Below are 24,463 nucleotides of genomic sequence, written 5' to 3'. Positions count from 1 at the left end.
TCAGTGTGTTGTTTATCCTATTGGTGAGCTGTGGGGTGGGGTCAAACTCCCTCTTTTGGTAGGTGTTGGTATCTGCAAGTAGTTGTTGTGCTTTTCGGATGTACTCTGCTTTGTCCAGGATGACCGTCATTCTGCCTTTGTCTGCTGGTAGTATGATTATGTTCTTATCGTTTCTTAGTGATTTTAGTGCTTCCCTCTCCTTGGTGTTGAGGTTATGTGTTTGTCTTTTCCTTGTTATCAGCGGTACGATACTTTGTCTCACTGTTTGTTGTGTCTCTTCTGTCAGTCCTTGTGCCTCACACCAACTTCACATTCAACAACCAGATATACAAACAAATCAACGGAACACCCATGGGCTCACCGATCTCGGGACTCATAGCAGAGACAGTTATGCAAAGGTTAGAACAAACAGTCTTACCACAAATTCAACCCAAACTCTGGGTCAGATACGTGGATGACACTTTTGTAATCATTAAAAACACAGAAATAGAGAATACACACCGGATCATCAACTCCACACTCAAGAATCCAATTCACGAGAGAGGAAGAAAAGGACAACCAACTCCCGTTCCTAGACGTGAGGGTACAGAGAACACCAAACGGAGAATTCACCACTAAGGTACACAGGAAAGCCACACACACAGACCAAGTCCTGAACTATGAAAGCAACCACCCCAACACACAAAAACGAAGTTGCATCAAGACACTATTCAAAAGGGCCACAACACACTGCAGCACACCAGAACTGCAAAAAGAGGAAGAGGAACACCTATACAAGGTACTCGCAAAAAACGGATATCCGCGCAATTTCATCAACAGATGCCTAAGGGAAAAACAACAGAACGAGGACATGCCGCAACCCAAAGGTCTAGCCACACTACCATACATCAAGAACATCTCTGAAATGACAGCCAGACTACTGCGACCACTAGGACTTATAACAACACACAAACCAACAGCCACTCTCAGACAACAACTCACCAAAACGAAGGACCCGATACCCAGCATGAGCAAAACTAATGTAGTGTACAAAATCCCATGCAAGGACTGCACAAAACACTATATAGGACAAACAGGAAGACAGCTAACGATCCGCATCCACGAACATCAACTAGCCACAAAGCGACACGACCAGCTATCCTTAATAGCCACACATGCAGACGACAAGCAACATGAATTTGACTGGGACAACACTACCATTATAGGGCAAGCGAAACAAAGAACAGCCAGGGAATTCCTAGAAGCATGGCACTCATCCACAAACTCCATCAACAAACACATCGACCTGGACCCAATATACCGGCCACTACAACGGACAGCTGAAACTGACAACTGGAAGCGGCAGGGACAGGCCACTATAAATGCCGGAGAAAACACCACAGAAGCGCTTCACAGGAGGCTCCCAAACACTGAGGATGTCACCTAGACAGGGGACGAAACGTTTGCAACAAAAACTTCCAGCTCGGTGAACAGAACCACAGCAACGAGCACCCGAGCTACAAATCTTCTCACAAACTTTGAATGCCTGACCTGCTGTGCTTTTCCAGCAACACACTCTCGACTCTGTTCCCCCGCATCTGCAGACCTCATTTTCTCCCTGTCTTCATTTATATGCCTGGTGTTGTTACCGGCACACCCTACTGCACTCCCTATCCTGGAATTCCAACCAGCATTCTGGGTGTATCTTCTTCACAAGGACTTGCAATTCAAAATGGCTGTTGACAGTTATCTTCCCAGGGGCACTTAGGGAGAACATTAATTGCTGGCCTTATCATTAATGCTTCCACTCCGTAAGTGGGAAGAAAATGTATTTCTTGTTTGCATATTCTATACAAGAGGGAATGCATTATCATAAGAATTATTAAAGCTCTGTAAAACACAATACCAAATATCCAGAGCCAATTATCATGTTCTGAAAAATGAAAATAAGTTTCTGATGGATCACGGTGTAAGTTCTAGTAGAGTACAAAATGTCATGACCAATACATTAAGCCTGTTCCATTAAACTACACTAATATGCTGAAATATGAACTCTTAAAAATTAATATGATTCAACACTAACTTTACTGATATTAAACTTGTTATAGCAGAAATAAATTCCGAGCAATTTCAGGAAATTCATTTCAGGAAAAGTGGCTGGTAAACTACATTAACTGTAATAAATCTGTTCAAGTCTGCCATACTTAAAAGGAATATTCACCTGAGACATTATTTAATGATAAAGGCTATAGTTCTATTTTATTAACAATAAGAGATTAAATACATCATTGGATAGAAATTCAACAACCTATTTTCTTTATCACAAGGACTGTTAGAATAACTTTTGTTTGATATATTTATTTAGCATCCAGATGAGCCCTTGGCAAAGACAAAAATCTTAAAAATAACATTCTTGGTTCATATAAAAATGAGGCAGTCAGTTAGTTAAAAAAGAAAACATAGAACAGTATAGCACAGCAGAGGCTCTTTGGCCCTTGATGTTTTGCCGACCTTTTATCCTAATCTAAGATCAATCTAACCTACATACCCTATATTTTACAATCATCCATGTGCCTACCCAAGAGTCCCTAATGTATCTGACTCTACTACCACTGTTGGCAGTGCATTCCATGCACCCACTACTGTCTGTGTAAAGAACCTACCTCTGACATCTCCTCTAAACCTTTATCCAATCACCTTAAAATTATGCCCCCTCATGGAAGCCATTTCCGCCCCTGGGAAAAAGGTTTTGGCTATCCACATATCGATGCCTCTCATCATCTTGTACATCTCTATCAGGTCACCTCCCATCCTTCTGCCCTTCAATGAGAAAAGCCCTAGCTCCCTCGATCTTTCTTCATAAGACATGCCCTCCAGTGCAGGCAGCAGCCTGGTAAGTCTCCTCTTCACCCTCTAAAGCTTCCACATCCTTCCTATGAGGCGACCAGAACTGAACACAATATTCCAAGGGCTCTATAGAGCTGCAGTATAACCTCACAGCTCTTAAACTCAATCCCTCTGCTAATGAAAGCCAACTCACCATACGCCTTCTTAACAACCCTATCAACTTGGGTGGCAACTTTGAGGGATCTATGGACATAGACCCGAAGATGTTACATGAAAGAATAATTGTGTAAGTCTGTAACTGTTAGCTCACCTCATACCACTGTCCAACTGTGTAGTTTTATGCGTGTTTGCATCCCATAAGTAAATGGCATTTGATTTATCAGAAATCACAGCCAAGGCATCTCCATCTTTATCCCAGTCCATAGAAACACAAATTCTAGAAAACACAAAAACCCAGGTTTACTCTTGTAATTTTAGCTTTATAATTTTTGATTCTTTTTCTCAGAAGTAATCTGTTAAACTTTTCAATTATAAAACTTTTGTATTTATTTATCCAATTGATCAATAAATGCATAAATTATTTTGTAAACATCTTGCTAGAATGCTTACAAAGTAGACCACCATGAGTAGTCAAATTTGAAGGAAAAATTTAAAAAGGTAATTGTAATAAATTAAATTGTGTATTTTACGACTTGATAACTGGGCATGTAGAATACTTCTTTTTCTTCATACCCTGGTGGGTTAATTTCATTTCTTTTATGTCCATGTCGATCAAAGATTTTCACTGTATGGTCAGACCTAAGGCAAACCAACAAGACTCCAGTCAACTTTAAAGCAATAATGTGCAATTTCTTAAAAAATTTAAATTAATAAGGAACAATTACAGGCTAACTGTATTTAATCGTCAGATGACTTATGCATCTTTGCTATTACTTTTATTTCTACAACAATAATAAAATCAAAATAATGGGGGGGTATTGCATTTTATTTCTGTTGTTAATCAATTAAAGGATATAGTTGCATTGTTACGACATAGGGTTAATCCTTCTGCTAATTTAAACCAGACACACAAAAGCTCACCTTGTGCTGTAATCTGTTAAATTGAGTGGCAAAGAGCTATCCCAAATTTCACATTTATTAAGTCCAAAAGAGAACATTAAACAACAACTATTTACAACGCCTTTCTCTTAAAAATATCTATCTTTACCTCCCACTCGACAGTACTGGTCTGATATGTTCCCTCTTAAATTTACAGCAAATCAATTTTCATACCCTGTTGTCGTCTTCGGATGTAGAACTTTCTCTGTAGATTCCTCGAGATTGTCTTCGGTCTTCTGCTGCACAACTTACTTATTGACAAGTGCCTTTCAGGGAGCTATTCTACTGGTGCTTGGCTGCTCTTTGCTGTTCTCCTAACTGTTCAAAATACCCGATTTTATATACCCCAAAACATCAGACCGACTCATTGGTTTGATGTCATCCAAAACAGTATCTGGGGTATAATTTAAACTGATTTGCTGAATTTGAATTTGTTGTGTACCATGACAATGCAGCTCCAGCTATTTGTTTCACAACCAAATATTACATTTGTAAACTTTACAGCACACTGTGCCAGCCAGGCATTTCACCTTCCTAAAAGGTAGAGTACACGTCTACAACTTCATAACAGTATAAAAGCAACGAATGCTGGTTATGAAGCAATCCATTTCTTAAAAACATCAAGGTATGGGAAATAGACAGGAAAATGGCCCTAGTGTCGCTGGCATTTGTTGGATGGCAATTGCTAGGTATTTCTTCTTGGTTTCAAAAGAAAATATTAGGAAAGTAGCTATAAACAATCGTCTAACAAGTATAGAAGGCATGGTAAGTAAGTTTGCAGATGACACCGAAATTGGTAGCATAGTAGATACTGAAGAAGGTTTTCTAAAATTACAAAGGTTCCTTGACCAAATAGGTCAATGGTCTGAAAAATGACAGATGGAGTTCAACCTAGATAAGTACATGAACAGGAAAGGTTTGGAGGGATATTGGCCAGGAGCAGGCAGGTAGAACTAGTTTAGTTTGGCATTACGTTTGACATCGACTGAAGGATCTGTTTCCCTGCTATATGACCCTAAATCTCCAAGTTGAACCCGAATACAGGAGAACATACTGCAGATTTGGAATGCAGTGGCAATCATGTTCTCTTCAGCTGATTTGAAATTGCATTAATGCACTTCTTGTAATGAAGGCCATTCATGATATTCCTTTTAATTGACATACTGGGAAGAGTCCATAGGTGACATCCATGGTGATGACCTTACCCAGAGTCTAAGTGGCAGTGATAAAATCAATGGTTTGAACCAATATACATTCGATTATAGAATAAATTGAAAACATAAAATGACAAGAGTAATTTGAACACACAGTGTTATCTCAGTAGTTTCTTTTCTATCTTTATTGTATGGACTTTATTTTTTTCAATAGAAGATTGAAATTTATTAGCCTGTTATTTCTTGAAAGGACCTGTGCTAAAGTTACAAACAGACAAAAAAATTCTCACAAAAAGACTAGCAGATCTTGAAATGCTGGGTTTTTTTGTAGGCCTCTTCCCACAACAATCAACAAGAAACTAAAGAGCAAATGTGTCGGGAAATAGCAGATAGCTGTGAGAGCAGTAGGGTTATAATAGTATAGGACTTTAATTTTCCAAACATTGACTGGGACTGCCATTGTGTTAAGGGCTTGGATGGGGAGGAAATTGTTAAGTGTGTTCAAGAAAATATACTTCATCAATATGTAGATGTACCTACTAGAGAAGGAGCAAAACTTGACCACCTCTTGGAGAACAAGGCAGATTAAGTGACTGAAGTGTTAGTGGGGGAAGCACTTTCGGACCAGTGATCATAATTCCACCAGTTTTAAAATAATTATGAAAAAGGATAGGCCATGTATAAAAGTTAAAGTTCTAAACTGGAGTAAGGCTGATTTTCTTGGTGAGATAACATGAGTTCAGAGGCAGTTTGTTCCTTCTAGAGTGTCGGGTAAGGCTGGTAGGAGAAGGGAACAATGATGAATAAAACTTGAGGCTCTGGTCAAGAATAAAGAGGTGATATATGGTAGGTATAGACAAATTGGATCAAGTGAACCTCTTCAAGAGTATAATGGGTGTAAGGGCATTAAGAGGGAAATTGGGAGGGCAAAAAAGGGATATGAGATAGCCTTGGCAGATAAGGTTACAGAGAATCCAAAGAGATTCTCCAAGAACATTAAAAGCAAGAGTAACAATGGAGAGAATAGGGCCCTTAATGATTACTGAAGTCATCTTTGTGTGGAAGCACAAGAAATGGGAGAGATACTAAACAAATATTTTGTATCAGTGTTTACTGTGAAAACAGAAACGGAGGCTAGGGAACTCTGGGAAATAAACACTGATGTCTTAAAAACAGTCTACATTACAGAAGAGGTGGTCTGGAGGTCTCAAAAAAAAAAGTGGATAAATCTGCAGGACACTGTGGGAAGCTAAGGAAGAAATTTTGGGGCCCCTAGCAAAGATATTTGTACCATCTACAGTCGCGGGTGAAGTGCCGGCAGACTGGAGGGTGGCTAATATTGTGCCTTTATTTAAGAAAGGCTGGAAGGGGAAGCCTGGGAACAATAGGTTGAAGAATCTAACATCAATAGTGGCTAAATTGTTGGAGGGGATTCTGAGAGATAGTGTTTACATGCATTATGAGATGAAAAGACTGGTCAGGGACACTCAGCATGGCTTTGTGCATGGGAAATCATGTCTTACAAAACTTGGAGGAGAAAGTGAGGTCTGCAGATGCTGGAGATCAAAGTTGAAACTTTATTGCTGGAACAGCACAGCAGGTCAGGCAGCATCCAGGGAACAGGAGATTCGACGTTTCGGGCACAGGCCCTTCCTGAAGAAGGGCCTGTGCCCGAAACGTCGAATCTCCTGTTCCCTGGATGCTGCCTGACCTGCTGTGCTGTTCCAGCAATAAAGTTTCAACTCTTACAAAACTTGACTGAGTTCTTTGAGGACATGGCCAAAAAGATAGACAAGAGCAAGACGTTGTCTACGTGGACTTTGGTAAAGCCTTTGCGGAGGTTCCACATGGTTAGTAAAGTTTGATCATGTGGGATTCAGGGAGAACTTGCCAAGTGAATACAAATTGGCTTGATGGTAGGAGACAGAGGGTGGTGGAGAAGGATTGTTTTTCTGACTGGAAGCCTGTGACCAGCAGAGTTCCGCAGGGGTCAGCGCTGGGTCCACTATTGTTTGTCATTTATATAAATGATTTGAATGAGAATTCAGGAAGCATGGTTAGTAAGTTTGTAGATGACATCAAAACTGCTCGCAAAGCGACAGTGAAGAAAGTTATCTAAGATTACAAAGGAATCTTGATCAATTGGGCCAATGGACTGAAGAGTGACAAATAGAGTTTAATTTGGATAAATGAGAAATGCTGCATTTTGGTAAGATGAACAAGGATAGGACTTACACAGTTAATGGTAGGGTCTTGGACAATCTTGTCAAACAGAAAGGCCCAGGGTTTCAGGTACGTTGTTCTTTGAAAGTTGCATCGCAAGTAGACAAGCTCATTAAGAAGGCGTTTAGCACACTTGCCTTCGTTGCTCAGACCTTTGATTATAGGAATGGAGACGTCATGTTGCGATTGTACAGGACGTTGGTGAGGCCATTTTTGGAGTATTATACAGTTCTGGTTGCCCTGCTTTGGAAAGATATCATTAAATTAGAAAGGGTTCAGAAAAGATTTACCAGGATGCTCTGGATGTAGGTTTGCTTGCTGAGCTGGAAAGTTCATGTTCAGATATTTCATCACCATACTAGGTAACATGTTCAGTGAGCCTCTGGACAAAGCACTGCTGATGATTCCTGCTTCCTGTCATTTCCTGTGGGGATGTCATTTCCTTTGGTGATGTCATTTCCTATTTATTACCTCAGGGGGTGGTAAACTGGGTCCAAGTCAACGTGTTTGTTGATAGAGTTAAGGTTGTAGTGCCATGCTTCTAGAAATTCTCGTGCATGTCTCTGCATGTCCCAGTCAAAGTGGTGTCCTTCCTCAACTGTATGTAAGGATATTAGCGAGAGAGGGTCATGTTGTTTTGTGGCTAGTCGGTGTTCATGTATCCTGGTGGCTGGTGTTCTGCCTGATTGTCTAAAGTAGTGTTTGTTACAGTCCTTGCATGGTATTTTGTAAATGATATTAGTGTTGCTTGTCTCGACTAGGACAACACATCTATCCTAGGAAGAGCCAACAGAGACATGCAAGAGAATTCCTAGAAGCATGGCACTCCAGCCGGAACTCTGTCAACAAACACATTGACTTGGACCCGAATTACCCCATTTATCATCCCCTGAGAAAAATAATAGGAAATGACATCCCCAAATCAAAGAAACCAAAACATATAAATAGAAAGCAGGGATCATCAGCAATGCCTCATCCGGAGGCTCACTGAAGAGGTTACCCAGTATGGTGACTAAACGTCTGAACATGAACCTTCTAACTCAGCAAGCAAACCTGCATCCAGAATCTCAACCTGAGCTACAAATCTTCTCAAAACTCATTTGCCACGATGTTGTTTGCACTGGAAGGTTTGACTTATAAGGAGAGGCTGCATCAGTTGGGATTTTTTTCACTGGAGCGTAGGAGGTTAAGAGGATGATCTTAGAGGTTTATAAAATGCTGAGGGGCATAGATAAGGTGAATAGCAAATGGTATGGGAGTTCAAAATTAGAGGTCTTATCTTTAAGATGAGGAGAGATTTAACAAGTGATCTGAGGAGCAATTTCTTTTCACACAGAGTGGTTTGTATGTGGAATGAACTGCCAGAAGAAGTGGTAGATGCAGGTACAGTCACAACATTCAAAAGACATTTGGACAATTACACGTATAGACAAGGTTTAGAGAAATATGGGCCAAATGGAGGCAAGTGGGTCTCGTAGTTTGGGAAACTTGATTGGCATGGAACTGTTAGACCAAAGGTTCTGTTTCTGTGCTATATGACTCTATAACTCCATGTTACTTTATGGATTTGTATACTCCATTGTTGGAAATACAGCTCACAGGATTAATTGGGACAGTGATTTTTTTTTCCAATTCACAAAGAACATGCATTACATCATGTTAGAGAAAGATCAAGTGGTCTCTGAACTAGTCTTTTAAAATTTTAATGTAAATTGAATATAAAGACACTTAGTCCACTTGTTTGATTGTATTTTAATGGCTGTTTTGAAATTAAAACTAGTTTTTATAATCAGTCATTCGGTACAGAAACAAACCCTTCAGCCCAGTTCATTCATGTTGACCCGGTTTCCCAAACTAAGCTAGATCCATTTGCATGTGTTTGGCTCATATCTTTCCACAGCAACTGGAAAACAAACAATCTATCCCAGAGTTAAAAAATGATGGCCGATTTTAAACAAACATCCTGGTGTGGATCCTGCTAATGATGCAGCCTGCTGGTGTTAATGGTCAATGCTTGGCGAGAGATCCAGTAACTTCCTTCGCTTGCATTTCAGCGCATTAATCCAGAACTTGTGGTGTACTATTCTACACTGCTGCAGAGACTTTGCTATTATACCCACCCACCTCAAGGATAAAATAGAAGATATGGTATTAGTGAGAATATGGATTGACAGTCCAGTAATAACGGGATATTTTCATTACAACACTTTAGGGTGGGTGTTTCCTGAAGGAAATTGCCCCTGGAGAGACTTTGCAAATAATTTTAAAAATTTGGTTCAATAAGGACTAGCAGCTAGCTGTTTTACACAATTAATATACAGTAGCAACATGATACACATTTGCACCTAACAGGAACGTTCAACACATTCTGCCTATTACATAAATGAGTAATGTGGTATAGGGACTTCAGTGCCAGTGTGATGCCAAGTATGTTGTCCAAAAGAAATGGCAACATACCTGTTCTGCTATTCACAACAAGCAACCAGCCATGCTTGCAGAACTCATAATAATTTCCAAAATTAGATGCAATTCTGCAATTGGACAACATTTGCTGGATGATCCAGAGTGTTTGAGGAATTACGCTAGCAACCAATTGAGGATTGTCAGTCAGGCTCTCAACCTCTTCACTCGCCTGAGGTGCAGTGATCCTCAGGTTAAATCACCAGCAGTAATCTCACTCCCTAACAAGAGAGAATAGCTCTACAGTCTGCTAGAACTATGGCAAATTTACATTTACTTTTTATTTTATTAAAATATATGTGTTTGTCAAAGGGAGGACAGTAATGGCAAGGGGTATATTTCAATAAATTGGCTTACTGTTGAAAGAGATCACTAATCCATAATCTTGCAATGGTTTAAGTTAAGGTACACTGTATTATAGGTAAAGAAAAGGTCTGTGTCACTAAAAGAGAGTAGAATATCTTTGGTGTCGAATCCAAACACATGGCAATCATTTTACAAATATCATAATAAAGGATTATTTTGTAGGCATTGTAATCTTGCATGTAATGTTAGCTCCAAACATTCAACGAATAAACGAGAACATTTAATGTTAGTCATGTTGCCTGGGAACATTAGCCCTCAATGTTTGCTGTTAATGGAGACAAATACACTAGAAAACCATAATAATGAGATAATTCCATTAATTATATAATAGTAATGTTTTAACTGTTAAGTCATGACATAAACACTTTCTAGCAGATTGCGTGCAGTAAAATGTAAGTGTCTTACCCAGTGATGGCTAGATAATTCCCAAGTGTTTTCTGCCAGTGGTATTGTACAAGATTGCCTGCAACAATTTTCTCTGAGATGGTAAATACTCGCTGCATGTAAAACAAAAAGCAATATTTTATGATCCCAGCTGATGTTATTAGCAGACAAATCACATTCCAGATAAAACCTGGCTTGACAAATCATGTTTTTATTTGTTCTGATTGTAACAAAGTGATCTCTCACTGAAACATAAGCACACGATCTGCAGATTTTTGCCATTAGCAGCAAAATAGTATTACAAAAGAAATAGGGAAAACAGAACAATCCAAACTATTTATAATACAAATTCAAAGATTATAAAAACAAAGTATAAACCATTCCTTTATAAATTGAAAAGAAACAGCTGTGTATAGTACCCAAAATGAACCTCCGGTACATACACAAAGCGCTACTTGCATAATACTCAAACTAGATACCCTGTCCCTAACATCCTGGTAGATTTAAGTCATTTGCAACTTCAACTTTTAGCTGGAACTGCAACAGCTTCTATGTGGAAGCATCACATACTTGAGCTTCATTATACATACCCTAAGTGACTATTTCTGGGTTTTTACCCTAACACTTCTCATCTGGGTCTAACATTAACTCTTCACTCCAAGGTAATCTAAATCACTATATCCAGCATTCCTTTCTCAGTAGCACTGCTCTCTCCAGCAATCTTGGTCCAAGGACTACCACTATCACTACCCAGAGCTAAGAGCAAAACTACAAACTTCTCTTTCAGTTACGGCTGCTTCTCCTAAGCTTTCTTGTGATGAAATGCTTCCTGTTTTCACTCTCAAAAAATCTGGCTTTGATATCTTTGGCTATGCCCACCTACCATAGATTCCTCAACTACTGCAAGTAGTTTCTCCAAATTGACTGTTTCCTGAATTAGCTTGAAAGCTTCTGTGAAATCACCCTTAACTTTCCAGCTTCCAAATACAGCAATAGCTTGTGCAATTTCTTCATGCAATCTAATCTTTGCAGTTCAGTTCCAAGGTCAATATATTCTTGAAGCATGAAATCAGCCTCCTTGTATTCTAGCTTTCTAGATACAAAGGCCTGTAATTCCATTAGCATTCTTGATTATTTTCTGGACTTTTCATGACACGTTAATCATAATAAATAATAGTAACAGGAGTAGGACATTCGGCCCCTCGATCCTGCTCTGCCATTCAATGGGATCCTGGCTGATCTGACATTGCCCATATTCACTTTCACGCAGTTTGCCCATAATCTTTAATTTCTCTGTGGATCAACAATCTACCTACTTCAGCTCATCTCAGTTTTTAGTTGACGTTCCTTTTTCTGATACATCTGTGTATCAAGCCATCAAGTCTCTTTGGACCTCTGCTAATGTTTCCAGCCTTTCACAATCTCTTTTTGGGTCCAAAGTGAATTTGATTACATTTGAAATCCATTTGAGAAGTTTAACTATTCACTTAATCTATGAAGATCTCTTCGCAATTTATGCTTCCAACTATTTTGATTACAACTCTGTCCATCTTTATATATTTTGCAAATTTAGATATTTGGCTTCTATCTCAGCATCTAAAATCGCTATTGAACACTGAACAGCTGAAGCACCAACACAGACTCCTGCCACCAGATGCATTCTGCTAATTAGATTATCAATTAGTAAAATTGCCAATGTCCCAAAGGACCATACTATGCTCTCTCTCCTTCCTCTCAAATCAATTTCCAAACCAGATCAATAATTTGCTTTTAATTACTTGAGTGTCAACATATGCTAACAATCTTATGAGGGACTTATTTAAATGTACATCTAGAAAATATTGACTAAGAGCTATAGACAGACATTCTCGTAACCACTAATTTAGTCTCTTACCCACTATTTAAGTTACCTCTTCAAAGAATTCAATCAAAATAGTAAGGCATGACTTCCTCTTCATGAATCCATGCTGGCTCACTCTATGATCAGTTGAAAATTTAAGGCATTAAGTCACATTACCCTCAAAACTTCCCAACAATACATTAGGTTAATTGGACTATAACTTCCAGAAACAAAAAAAAAGAACCGTGGAAAGCCTGGTGTGTGGGGATTGAGGTAAGGACACGGGAGAAGGTACCTCATGCCCTAAAATTGTTGACATTAAGTCCAGAAGACTGCAGAGTTCCGAAGCAGAAAACAAGGTGCTTGAAAACTTGAGCTTCACTTTATTGGAGCACTGCAGCAAGACTGAGACAGAGATGTCGGCCAGGGAACACAGTGGTGTGTTGAAGTGGAATGCAACTGGAAACTCAGGTTCTTTTTTTGCAGACACAACATAGTTTTTTGCAAAGCAGCCACCCAGTTTACGCTTCATTTCCCTAATGTAGAGGAGACCACATTGTGAGCCATGAATACAGTAGACTAGATTGAGTGAAGTGCAGGCAAAGTGCTGCTTCACCTGGAAGGTGTTTGAGGGCTTGGATGGTGAGGAGGGAGGAAGTAAACAGTCACTTTCTGTGATTGCATGGGAATGTGCAGTGAGACAATGGGGACATGCTGGGAATGAAAGATGAGTGACCAGGGTGTTCTGGAGGGAACAGTCCCTGATGAAGGTTGACGAAAGAGGGGATGGAGATGTGTGTCTTGTGGTAGCATCCAGCTGGAGGTGGCACAAATGGCAGTTAACAATCCTATGGATGTGGACGCTGGTGGGATGGTAGGTGAGGACATGGGGGACCCTATCACTGTTATGGGAAGGAAGAAAAGGGGTGAGGGCCAAAGTGTGTGAGATGGGTCAGACCCAGCTGAGGCCCTGTTAACTATAATGTCGGGGAATTCTCGGTTGAGGAACGTGGTGGACATTTTCAGAGGCCCCCCCTCCCCCTCCCCCTCCCCCATGTTGAAGTTGGCATCATCACATGCGATAGAGATAGAGGAACTGCAAGAATGGAATAGGGAGCAGGCCATGAGAATATATAGTCAAGGTAACTGGAGGAATTGATGGGTTTGTACGGGATATTGGTGGCCAGCATATCCCCAGAAATGGAAACAGAAATGCCAAGGAAGGGAAGGGAGGAGTCAGAGATGAACCAGATGAAGGTGAGAGAAGTGTGTCGAAAGTGTGTGCTGGAAAAAGCACAGCAGGTCAGGAAGCATCCAAGGAGCAGAAAAAAAAAAATCGACATTTTGGGCAAAAGCCTTTCATCAGGAATGGCTTTTGCCTGAAACTTTGATTTTTCTCTCCTCAAATGCTGTCTGACCTGCTGTGCTTTTCCAGCACCTGCAGTCTTGACTTTCACGAAGGTGAGAGAAGGGTGACTGTTTTGCAGAACACTTGCATCTGTCCACAAAAAATGACCAAGCTTTTGGTTGCCTGCCACTTCAACACATCAAGTTCCCTGGCCAGCAGGTCTGTCTCACTTTACCATTGCAACCAGTTTCTTTGTACAATTATTATCTCTGTATTAAATAATAAAAGTAACACTGAAGGTTTCGTTATCACAAACGTAAAACTGAAAACAATTTCTGGTACAAGAAGTTACATACTGAAATTCAGAAGCTGTTGTCAGTTATTCCCCATAGATGGGAGATTAGAAATATGTTGAATTGATATATACTTCATGACACTATTAGTCTCAATGTAAAAGACCTTGAAAAAGCCATACTGAATTAGACATAATTAAATTTTTAGACAAGTTTGAGCAAATTCTCTCTAGCCTTGATTTCATATTTGTGGAATACCAAATTTCTTCATTATGATGTTTAAAATAAGTTATTTTTAGAGTTAACATTTCAACTTTTTCCTTAATATCAAATAATCCATATATTCTACAAAATCTTTACTTCACTACACCTTCTCATGTCAGAACCTAAAAGATTACAAAAAAGGGGTCGTCTGGGGCTGGAGAATGTTTGCATTACTTGCTTATATATTCCCCTAAATATTGTAAGGCCATATTGTGCAAGTTGGCTGTCACTTCTCCTTTCATTAATGATGACTGTTTTGTAAATTATCTTGAAACGTTCTAAGGATGTAAATGCCAGGAGCCTGAACCTTCACTAAGATGAGCTAGCATTTCCAGGTTAATTTACCACAAGTGCAAAAGATCAAAGAATTTCAAGCAGAAACTAAATGCAGTGCAATCCCAAGTTTCAACAAATCTTTTGTGTCAGCTTTAAAAATTTTGCAGCACAAACCTGGCCCTTCCAAACTGTCCACTGCAGCAAGTTTGCACTAACTGCCCATATTTGCAGAGATTAAAATTAAACTTTTCACTTTACATATTAATAGGCACCTATTGCAAACTTGGTATTTTTAAATTTACCAAAGGAATTAATGACAACTCTACAAAATGTTACGGTAAATTGTTTGTTCAGTTTTGTGTTCGAAATCATTTTCAATTATGTAGAAGTTAGGCACTTACAAGTAATGAATGAGACAATCTTATTTAAAAGATTTTTGTGATAATCATTTTCAGCTTTTTAAAGAATATTTTTATTGAAAAATTCTTCTTTACAAAATTAGAAAGTTACACAAACATGAAAAATATAGCATAACATCAAAAACAAAATAAACCAGCTACTATACTACTCTACAAAAGAAATCAAAACTACACTTATTACAAATCAATCAATAAATAAATATATAATGCTGCTCAGGGCAACAAGACCATAGCTTCAAGAGCATCAATTATTAAAACCACATTTGTTCGAAATTCTTCCTTTCATAGCATTAGGTTTATCAGACCAAACAATCATGGCTAGACAAAAGCCCCAATCAAAATGGCAGGCAGATCTGCTTCCACGTAATTCAAGAAGGGCTGCCACATCTTGTAAAAGTTATCCATTTTCCAGTGCACCATATTTTTAAGTCTGAAGAAATGTGTTCCATAATTAACTTACGGCACCCAGACAGATCCAGGGGGGTTCTCAGACACCCAACACATCAGATTGTTCTTCCTTGAGAATGTTAAAAAGCTTTTTCCCATGTGCATCTAAGTCAGGTAAATTCAGCAGACCCAGGAGAAAAGAGACCAGGTCCGCCTTTACTTCGGTCCCCATGACCCTCTTTATTACTCCTGCCACAGCGTTCCAATATGCGTGGAGCCTGTGGCGGGACCACAACTGAGTGAGGGTACCTGTATTTACTCTACGTTTGGGGCACATAGAAGATGCTCTCTGCTTAAATTTTGCAAGACGATCTGGGGCCAGATGATGCCTATGAAGAATCTTTAACTGCATAGCACGGGTCCTATTACATATCAAAATCCTCTTTGCATTCTCACAAATATCCTCCTATGTTTCCAAAGTGATCTCAACTCCTAACTGTCTCTCCCAGACCTCACGTAGATGCTCCATGTCACCCAAGGAACCTCCCCCCAACAAATGATAGACAGTTCTTACTGAGAGAGAGTGCTGTTAGCCTGTAGCACCCTCTTTTCTGCAACAGATCTATAACACTCAGTCAAAAGTGTGGTCTTTTGGACAAAATCTCTAATCGGAAAGAAACGGAGGTCCATAATCCTGTGTGATTAGATTACTTACAATGTGGAAACAGGCCTTTCGGCCCAACAAGTCCACACCACCCCGCTGAAGCGCAACCCACCCATACCCCTACATTTACCCTTTACCTAACACTACGGGCAATTTAGCATGGCCAATTCACCTGACGTGCACATCTTTGGACTGTGGGAGGAAACCGGAGCACCCGGAGGAAACCCACGCAGACACGGGGAGGTCCCTACTCAACAATCCATATTTGAGTTATTTGATCAAACAACATCAACATTTCACCCTCAAACAAAAATCACCCAAACAAGAAACTCCCCTATCCATTCAAAGTTTAAACTCCACTGTCCCTGGCCGGAAATCTGGCACGTTAACTATGGGAGTAAGAAAAAATGTTTTAGACATACCTCCACCTGCCTCATTGCCCTCCATGCTTTGACAGTGTTAGTAACTATTGGATTACAACAGCGTTCCACAACGGTCCTCATTTTGTTTGAAAACACCAGGTTGGCCTCAATGTCCAACCACGTCGACACCGAATCCCCACAGGCCCAGTCACTTGCAAAGATAGGAGGGAGCTCGGTTGATATCATCTAATGTCTGGGAGGTCCACACCCCCCAATCCCTGGGGCAATTGCAGTTTCGCAAGCTTAATAAGGGGCCACTTATAATGCCAAGTAAAAGAACTAAACCAGCCATTCGCTTTCTGAAATGCTTGCCTAGGAAAGAGCAAAGGGAGCATCTGCAAAGGGTACAATAAGCGAGGAAGTACATTCATTTTGTTAACAGAGACTTGACCCAACCATGATATTGGAAGGGCCACCCCCCCATCTTTGAAGGTCTTGTTTAATCAGGTTAAACAAATGAACAAAACTAACCTTGAATAACTGATCAAAGCTCGGGGTAACAGAGAGGCCCAAGTAAAGAAAACTTCCCTGTGCCCACTTAAAGGGGAACCCACCTTCCACACCAGGTTTTCCCCTAAGACACCAATATTAAAACGATCAGACCTTATACCATTGGTGAGAATCACTGCCAGAGGATCACTGTAAAGGACCCTTACCCATCTAGAACACACCCTGGCCAAATCGCTCTAGGGTATAAAAAGGATACGTCCATTCCACCCAATCAAATGCCTTTACTGCGTCCAAAGAGGCAACCAATCCTTGAACAGATTGCTGCTGGCACACTTGAATCATGCTAAGCAACCTCTTAACATTATTAGAGGATCTGTGAAGGGCAACACCCCTTCCAACCTCAACGCTCAAGTCTGAGACAAAATTTATAGGTCTATAAGAAGCACAGTCCTCTGAGGCCTTTCCTTTCTTAAGGGAAAGAGATATTAACCTCTCAAGGATGATGGGAGGCAATCACGACTATATGAATACTTATATACAGCTAGCATCGGTTCTGACAGTATGTTTACAAATTCTTTATAAAACTCACTGGGAAGACCATCAGGGCCGGGTGCCTTTCCAATGTGAAGTTACCTCACCACTCCTGCATCTCTTAGTGGAACTGTTAATGTTCCCCAGGAAGATCCAAGTTCCAAAAAACAAAAAACGACTCCATTTTATCCCATCTATCCTCACAACATTCAGACTGATACAGTTCGGAATATAACCTCCGAAACGCTGCACTGATCTTTTTAGCATTACAAGTAAGAGTCCCTTTCCCTTCCCTAATAGAAGCAATAGATTGGGAGGCATTCTTCTTCCTAACCAGACATGCCAAATATTTATCTAGCCTATCACCATGCTCAAAACAACCTTTGCATTGCAAAGGAAATTTCCTTCCTGGCTATATGCATAAACATGGAGTTTAAGCAAAACAAAGGGCTGTGATTCACTGCAGCTTAGTCACTGACTGTCTACTATAATATGCCAACTCAGCTGCCTTCAAATTTTGCCTAGAGCAGACACTGCTGCTCTCCCTTCCGTTGCTTCTGACTGACAAAGTAGGAGATAATTATCCCTCTAGCATCGTCCATTTGCCCAAAGAATGGACGGATTATTAGCTGTACCCAAGTTGGTGGCCAATAATGCTTCAAATTCCCTAGAAAAGTACTCAATGAATTTGCTGTCCTTGCGGATGAAGGGATCCATTCGCCAGTACCATGAATTTACTGCATTACCTTTAATCTCGACCACTAAGTATACTGTTGCGTGATCAGAGATGGCAATATTCCCAATTGAACAAAGTACCTCCACATCTAGAAGAGCTGCGGGAGTTGGAAAAAAATATCCTTGTATGGTATTTATGAGGATGGGAAAAGAACATAAAGTCACTGCCTGTAGGGTGGAGACTTCTCCAAATGTCTACTAACCACAGTCCCACACAGATTATTCTGGAAGAGTATGGCCACCCCCTTGCTTTGTGCTAAAGGACGAGAAAAACACCCGATCAAAACGTGCTCTGCTGTAACTTCAAGTGTTCCTTGTCATTAAGATGAGAGTCTCCTGCAACAGGGTAACATCCACCCTTTCCTTTTTGAGGCTTGACAACACCTTTTTCCTTTTAACTGGCAAATGGATCCTTCTAATATTCCAAGTGCACCATTTAGAAAAAAAAACGCTCGCCACAATCCTATACAACCACCTCTGACCTGGAAGAATTTGACTTATAGCATGCTGGAGTCTATTTACAAAAAAAACAAAAAACTAAACTAACGACAAACCACAAAAAGGCACTTAATGGGAACTCTACCCCCACCCATAGAGGGCACTTACACCTCACACACACACACATCTCCATTCCCCCCCAACCAGCTCAAGCCACACCCCAGACCCAAACAAATAGAAGAAAACAGACAAAGTGAGCAATCCACCCACCCCCAACTATACATCAACACCAATCCTATTTGGAAAAAAAACCACACCAACAGCAACTTCTTTAAGAAAAGGGTAACATTACAAGAAACATAGCAAGAGAAAAAATTATCCATGTCTATAAATCAATCAAAATTATCTTAAAGTGACCAAGAAATTTTTCACTGGTTTCAAGGAGTGAAATGACTGTGCCGTCTCCTCATGAGTCACACGAGGCACTGTTGGGTATCTCATCAAATATTGAATACCAAGGTCCCTTAAATTTTCTCTTCACCTCAAATGATTTCCTTTTACAGATCACTGCCGCAGAAAAGTCCTGGAAAAACATTATCTTAATTCCCTGTTAAATCAGTGCCTGTGGATCTTTTCCCCATCCTTCTAGACGATTACAGGACTCTCTGGTTGTTCCTATAGCTTTGGAATCGTACCAGGACTGGGCAGGGGCGCTGATCCACACTGGATCTGCGCACTGCAACCTGGTGAACTCTGTCAACCTTCACCCAGTCTGCTTTGGCATCCCAGCCAAGAAACTGCGGTAGCCAGTCTTCAAAAAAGTTTGCTAGCTGCCCACCTTCCATTCTCTCCGGCAGTCCAATGACTCGGATATGTTTTCTCCTACCTCGATTTTCTAGATCGACCTGTTCAGTCTAAGGCCTGGCCCTGTTTTGAGGGCCTTGATTTGCTCCAAGGACTTGACCTTGGTCTGTGACGCTCGACCTCTTCAACTCACTTCTCAAGCCCTTCCTACTCGTTCTCAGGCTTTTGTAGCATGACCGAAATCGATTACAGCTGAGTACGACTATCTTCCATCAACTCCTTGATCATCCCTCAGATCGCCAGTTCTTCAGCGATGTTCTGCTGCGTAGGTACCTCTTTCTTGAATGCCGAGGGAGCAGCAGCTGCACCCTGCAGTCCCACCCGATACCTTCAGCAAGTGTCCCACGTGTTGAAGCTTGACTGTATGCTTTCATCATCCTCACCTCACTCAAAAATAATTTATAGTAGAACCTCGAGAATCCAAACATCAACCATCCAATTCTGGACCACCCAACAAAGATCAAGTTCCTGCAAAAACGGCACCAGGCAACTCAGCATTCAGTTATCACTTAAATGGCATTACAGCATGCATTGCCAGATAATCGAGAAATCCTTGAAGAACTGCACTCAGATTACTGCTTGTTTCCAGCCACCCGAATGATCAATCAGCCAAACAAAAAAAAAAGCCCCTTATGCCACACCGCTGTCGCTGGAACAAAAGTCGCCACTCTTTGCCTCCACCAATGTCTTTGCAACTATGAGTTCTCACTGGTCCTTACCAATGCAGACACAACCAATCCTGCCAGTTCTGCATTGGCCGGATCTTGATTCCGCAACAAGTCCATTTTGGGTCCACCTTGATGATGCAGCCGCTGCTGATGCTGCCAGGTCTCATTCAGGGTCCAATTCACCTCCGCAAATCTGCGCTGGCAATAGATGCCACCTGGAAACCAAACTTGCCTCCATAGCAGCAGCCATGGGTCGGTGCTAGGCCAAGCTCAAAGATTCAGAAGATGCTGGAAACCAAGTTTGCCTCTGATGCTGCTGCCAGAGTCTGCACTGCTAGGCCTACTCACCACTGATGCCGCAATCAAACTCTTCACTAAGAGGTAAGTAAAATAAAATAAGCAGGAAAAAATACTGAGAAGGAAAAAAAAAGGAAAGAAACAAAAAGAAACGTGGACAGAGTGGACGAGCATCAGGCTCAGAAACCAACCACAATCTTACTGGATACTTGCTGCTTATTCCTGCTGTTCTATTAACTTATTCAACGTATAGTGGTTAAAATTGAGGTACATTTCACTACATTCACAGTTATAAAAGAGATTGTTTCCATTTTACTTTTTCTTAAAAACCTGTGGTTTCTGAGAAATGGTATCTTTCATGTAATGAAATATCTTAAAGCACTTTACATACGATGAATATTTGCCAAGCAACAAGTGACAAGAGATGACCAAAAGCTTGGTAAAAACAACTGGACCTGAAAACATTTTTAGAAGAATCAATAGAAGTATCATGGCTGGAGGAGAACAAAGATGTATGGAATGGCAAAATTATTAAATGAGGAAGACTATTTTGAATTTAGTATATTGATGACATCAAGGCAAAAGTTTGAACAACTTTAAGTCATCACGATAATACGCTCAATAATTTTAATGTTCAGTATATATAACCCATCATTGACAGCACATGAAAAGGTCATCAATGAAGCAGTTCTTTCCAGGGTACTCAGTATGGAAGATAACTGCAACCCTAGTGATATAATCTAGAGATAGGTCGCCTGTGCCAAAAAACCAGCAGGGCTCCTAAAACTCTGCTTCAAGTCTGCTGCCAGAAGTAACATAAATGCATTAACATCAGTTACAAGTAAGAAACTTAACTGATGATCAATGCACACGACAACACCAATGACAGCAGTAATAAATCAATGACAGCAGTAATATATCACCATCATAGCGTGTAGTTTCAGAACATCCAAAGCAAACACAACCTACAAATAAGGAATTAGCAGGGACCATCCTGCACCATCACCAAAAATCAACTCCATGTATAGCACTTGTGGCAGACTTTGCCTTTCCAGAACTGAATTGTTCTGCTATCAAAGAGGTGTAGCAGATGGTGCATTCCCATCATCACTCACATATGAAAGGATGCCAATTATAGTGATGATAAGGAAAGAGAAAGACTTGGGACAGGTGGCAAAGATTTTGAAAATTGGAGCACAAAAAAAGATTGAAGTCATAAGGCGAGCAGAAGGTTTTAGAAGAGAAATAAAGTGACTCCATTAGTACTGGAAGCAGAGCTCCTGCAAGGGATGGTTAAGGAGTAAACAATAGCTGGGCATTGAGTTCAATGAGAGAGCGCGCTACAAGTTGGACAGACCAAGGAGAGGATAACAATCTGGCTAGGAGGGTGAATGGGTAACAACGGGTTGCGGATAATAGCAGACAATGTGATCACAAGGCCTGGTGTGTGGGAATGGGGGCTAGGACACAGGAGAGGTCAAGACCTAAAGTTATTGAACTTGATATTGATAGCTGCAGTGTCTCCAAACAGACAAATGAGCTGTTGTTCTTCCAGCTTATGCTGAGCTTTATGCTAAGAATATTGCACTGAGTTACTCACCTAACGTCTCAAAAAAATCTTTGTCTGGAAACAGAAATGTTAACTCTGATTTTTCTTCACAGATGCTGCTAAATAAGGTGTTTTTGGGCATGGAAGGTGCGGTCTTAGGATCTTTGGCCAAGTTCTGCAGTACATGTTGTACTGTTACTACTGAGTATTTGTGGTGAGGGAGTAAGTGTTTCCAGACATGGTGCCAAACAATCAGGCTGACTTGTCCTAGATGGTGACATGCCTCTTTTGCATTATTGGATCTACACTCATCTGGGAAAGTGGGAAGTATTCCATCACACTTCTGACTTGTGCTTTGTAGAAAGATTTTGAGAAGTTAGGAGGTGAGTGAGTAACTCAGTGCAGTATTCTTAGCCTCTAGCCTGCTTTTGTTGCCACTGTATTTATATGGTCTGTCCAGTTGTGTTTCTGATCAATGGTAACCCCAAGGATGTTGATAATGTGGGGTTCAGTGATGGTAACTCCATTCAGTAATAGTCAGTGGATTGTCTCTTTTAAGAGATGGTCATTGCATGCATTTGCGTGGCATGAATGTTACTTATCACTTTTTCCGTTCAAACCTGAATACTATCCAGGTCTTGAAAACAACACATGCTAGAGATCATTGCAAGTCAGACAGCATCCATTGAGACAGAACAAGCTAACGTTTTGAGTATAGATGCTCTGATTCTCTCCAAAGATGCTGTCCGACTCGCTGTGATCTCCAGCATTTGTTGTTTTCAGTGTAGATTCCAGCATCTGCAGTAATTTGCTGCTAAATACTGTCCAGGTCTTGTTGCATTTGAACATGGACTGCTTCAGTATCTGAGGAGTCATAAGTTTGCTACCATCAGTGAACATTCCACATCTCACCTGATTAAAGAGGGAAGGTTATTGATGAAGCAGCTAAAGATGGTTGGGCCCAGAAACTATCCTGGAAACTCCAGCAGAGATGACTGATCTCTGACAATCACAACCATCTTCCTGTGAGCCAGGAATACATCTAATTAATGGAGCAGTTTCTCCCAATTCCCAGTGACTTGAATTTTAGAGGGCTTCCTGATGCCACACTCCATTAAACATGGTCTTGATTTCAAGAGCTGTCACCCTCACTACTGGAATTCAGTTCTTTTCTTTATGTTTGCACCCAAATTGGACATCACTGAGCAGGTTGTTGATAAGCAAGTGCTCATTGATTATGTTGTTAATGATACCATCCATCACTTTACTGATGATCAAGAGTAGACTAATGGGGTATCAATTGGCCAGGTTGAATTTGTCCTGCTTTTTGTGTATGTATTGTCAATGTGAAAAATTGCCCATTACAAGTAAGTGCCAGTATTAAAACTGTACTGGAACAGTTTGGCTAAGCAAGCAGCAAGTTCTGGAGCACAAATCTTCAGTACTATTGCTGAATGCTCTCAGGGCCTACAGTCTTTGCAGTATCCAGTCAAACCTGGTATTAATAGTTTTGTGGTGAACACTGTGGGAGTACAGTTACAGCAACGTTTACTCGGGGAGGAAATATCTCCACGTCTGAGGGGGGGAATATTTTCTGGGTCGAGAGAGTTCACGGACTACGGTCCATCGAACAGCCAACTCCGTTTCCATAGTAACCGAGAGTGGAGCTGCGGCCTTTGCAAACTGCGGTCTATTAAGCCAGCGAGAGCAGTGACAGTAAGGAACTAAGCCGAAATTGTTAACGCGAATACACCTCACCCAACCCGAAGACGTCATGATACCGGAGCAGCCTCCAGCCCTCGCCTCCTCTCACCTTCATCTTTCTGTTTTCTTCAGCTTCCACCTCCGAGTGCAGCCACGCTGGCCATGTACGCACGCGCAGCAAAACCGTCCCCTTCCCATAGTGCAACGCAGCGGGGCGTCCAGTCGCCACGGCAACCGTCGGAACCCGTCACCACCTTGTTACTGCGCAGACTCAGTCCCAGTGAGACAGTCTGCAAGACAATTTACTTTGAACCTGATGCTGCTTGTTCAGAAAAAAACTCCAGTGAGTACTAATCTAAATCAAGGCCGCAAAATTAACGCAGGTCATAAGCCGTGAAGAAAGGCTGCAGAACCAGCTCTGTTCTACCTATTGGTTGGCGCTGTTTAGGCTCCAAATTGGAGGTAAACATGTTTGACGTGACCCACACTAGACAGTATTGGAGTGGGAGATGAGAACGGAACATCCATAAGGGAATGATTCTTAACAATTAATATTGATGATTGCCTCAACTCCTACCCAACTTGACGATGTTCATACAGTCGCGACAGGGAAGGGGTGTCTAGCTCCAGATCCCAATGTCGGCAGATGTATCAGTGTCCAAATCGTCTTTAAAATGAACTTGTTCAGACATGTGGCACATCCAGAACAGGTGGGACTTGAACCCAGGCCTCCTGGCACAGAAGGAGGGGCACTACCAGTGTCACAAGAGCCCTTTACCGTAGTCACGTCTAACCAACCAATA

General features: G+C 40.9%; 1 protein-coding gene across 4 annotated transcripts in view; it reads right to left on the bottom strand.

Moving 5' to 3' along the window:
• wdr19 (WD repeat domain 19) overlaps window positions 1-23,831 on the bottom strand; it is a 170,347-nt gene extending 146,516 nt beyond the window's left edge. For 2 of the 4 annotated variants that reach the window (XR_006312065.2, XM_043692836.2), the window contains exons 1-3: window positions 10,533-10,630; window positions 3,559-3,624; window positions 3,137-3,262 (exon numbers count right to left, since the gene is read on the bottom strand). Coding sequence is in view for 3 of the 4 variants with exons in the window: in XM_043692836.2 (XP_043548771.2) it covers window positions 3,137-3,262; window positions 3,559-3,624; window positions 10,533-10,630 (290 nt within the window). In the remaining variant the exon portion in view is untranslated. Of the gene's footprint in view, window positions 1-3,136; window positions 3,263-3,558; window positions 3,625-7,313; window positions 7,520-10,532; window positions 10,631-23,769 lie in introns of those variants that run through there. The other 2 variants (XM_087987304.1, XM_087987310.1) reach the window with 2 other exon arrangements.
• Between the last annotated feature and the right edge of the window lie 632 nt (window positions 23,832-24,463).

This window comes from Chiloscyllium plagiosum, unplaced genomic scaffold (assembly GCF_037043375.1).
Source record: "Chiloscyllium plagiosum isolate Xiang-an unplaced genomic scaffold, Cpla_swu_hap1 HiC_scaffold_1, whole genome shotgun sequence".
NCBI lineage: Eukaryota > Metazoa > Chordata > Chondrichthyes > Orectolobiformes > Hemiscylliidae > Chiloscyllium > Chiloscyllium plagiosum.
This window is presented reverse-complemented; position numbering and strand designations above follow the sequence as displayed.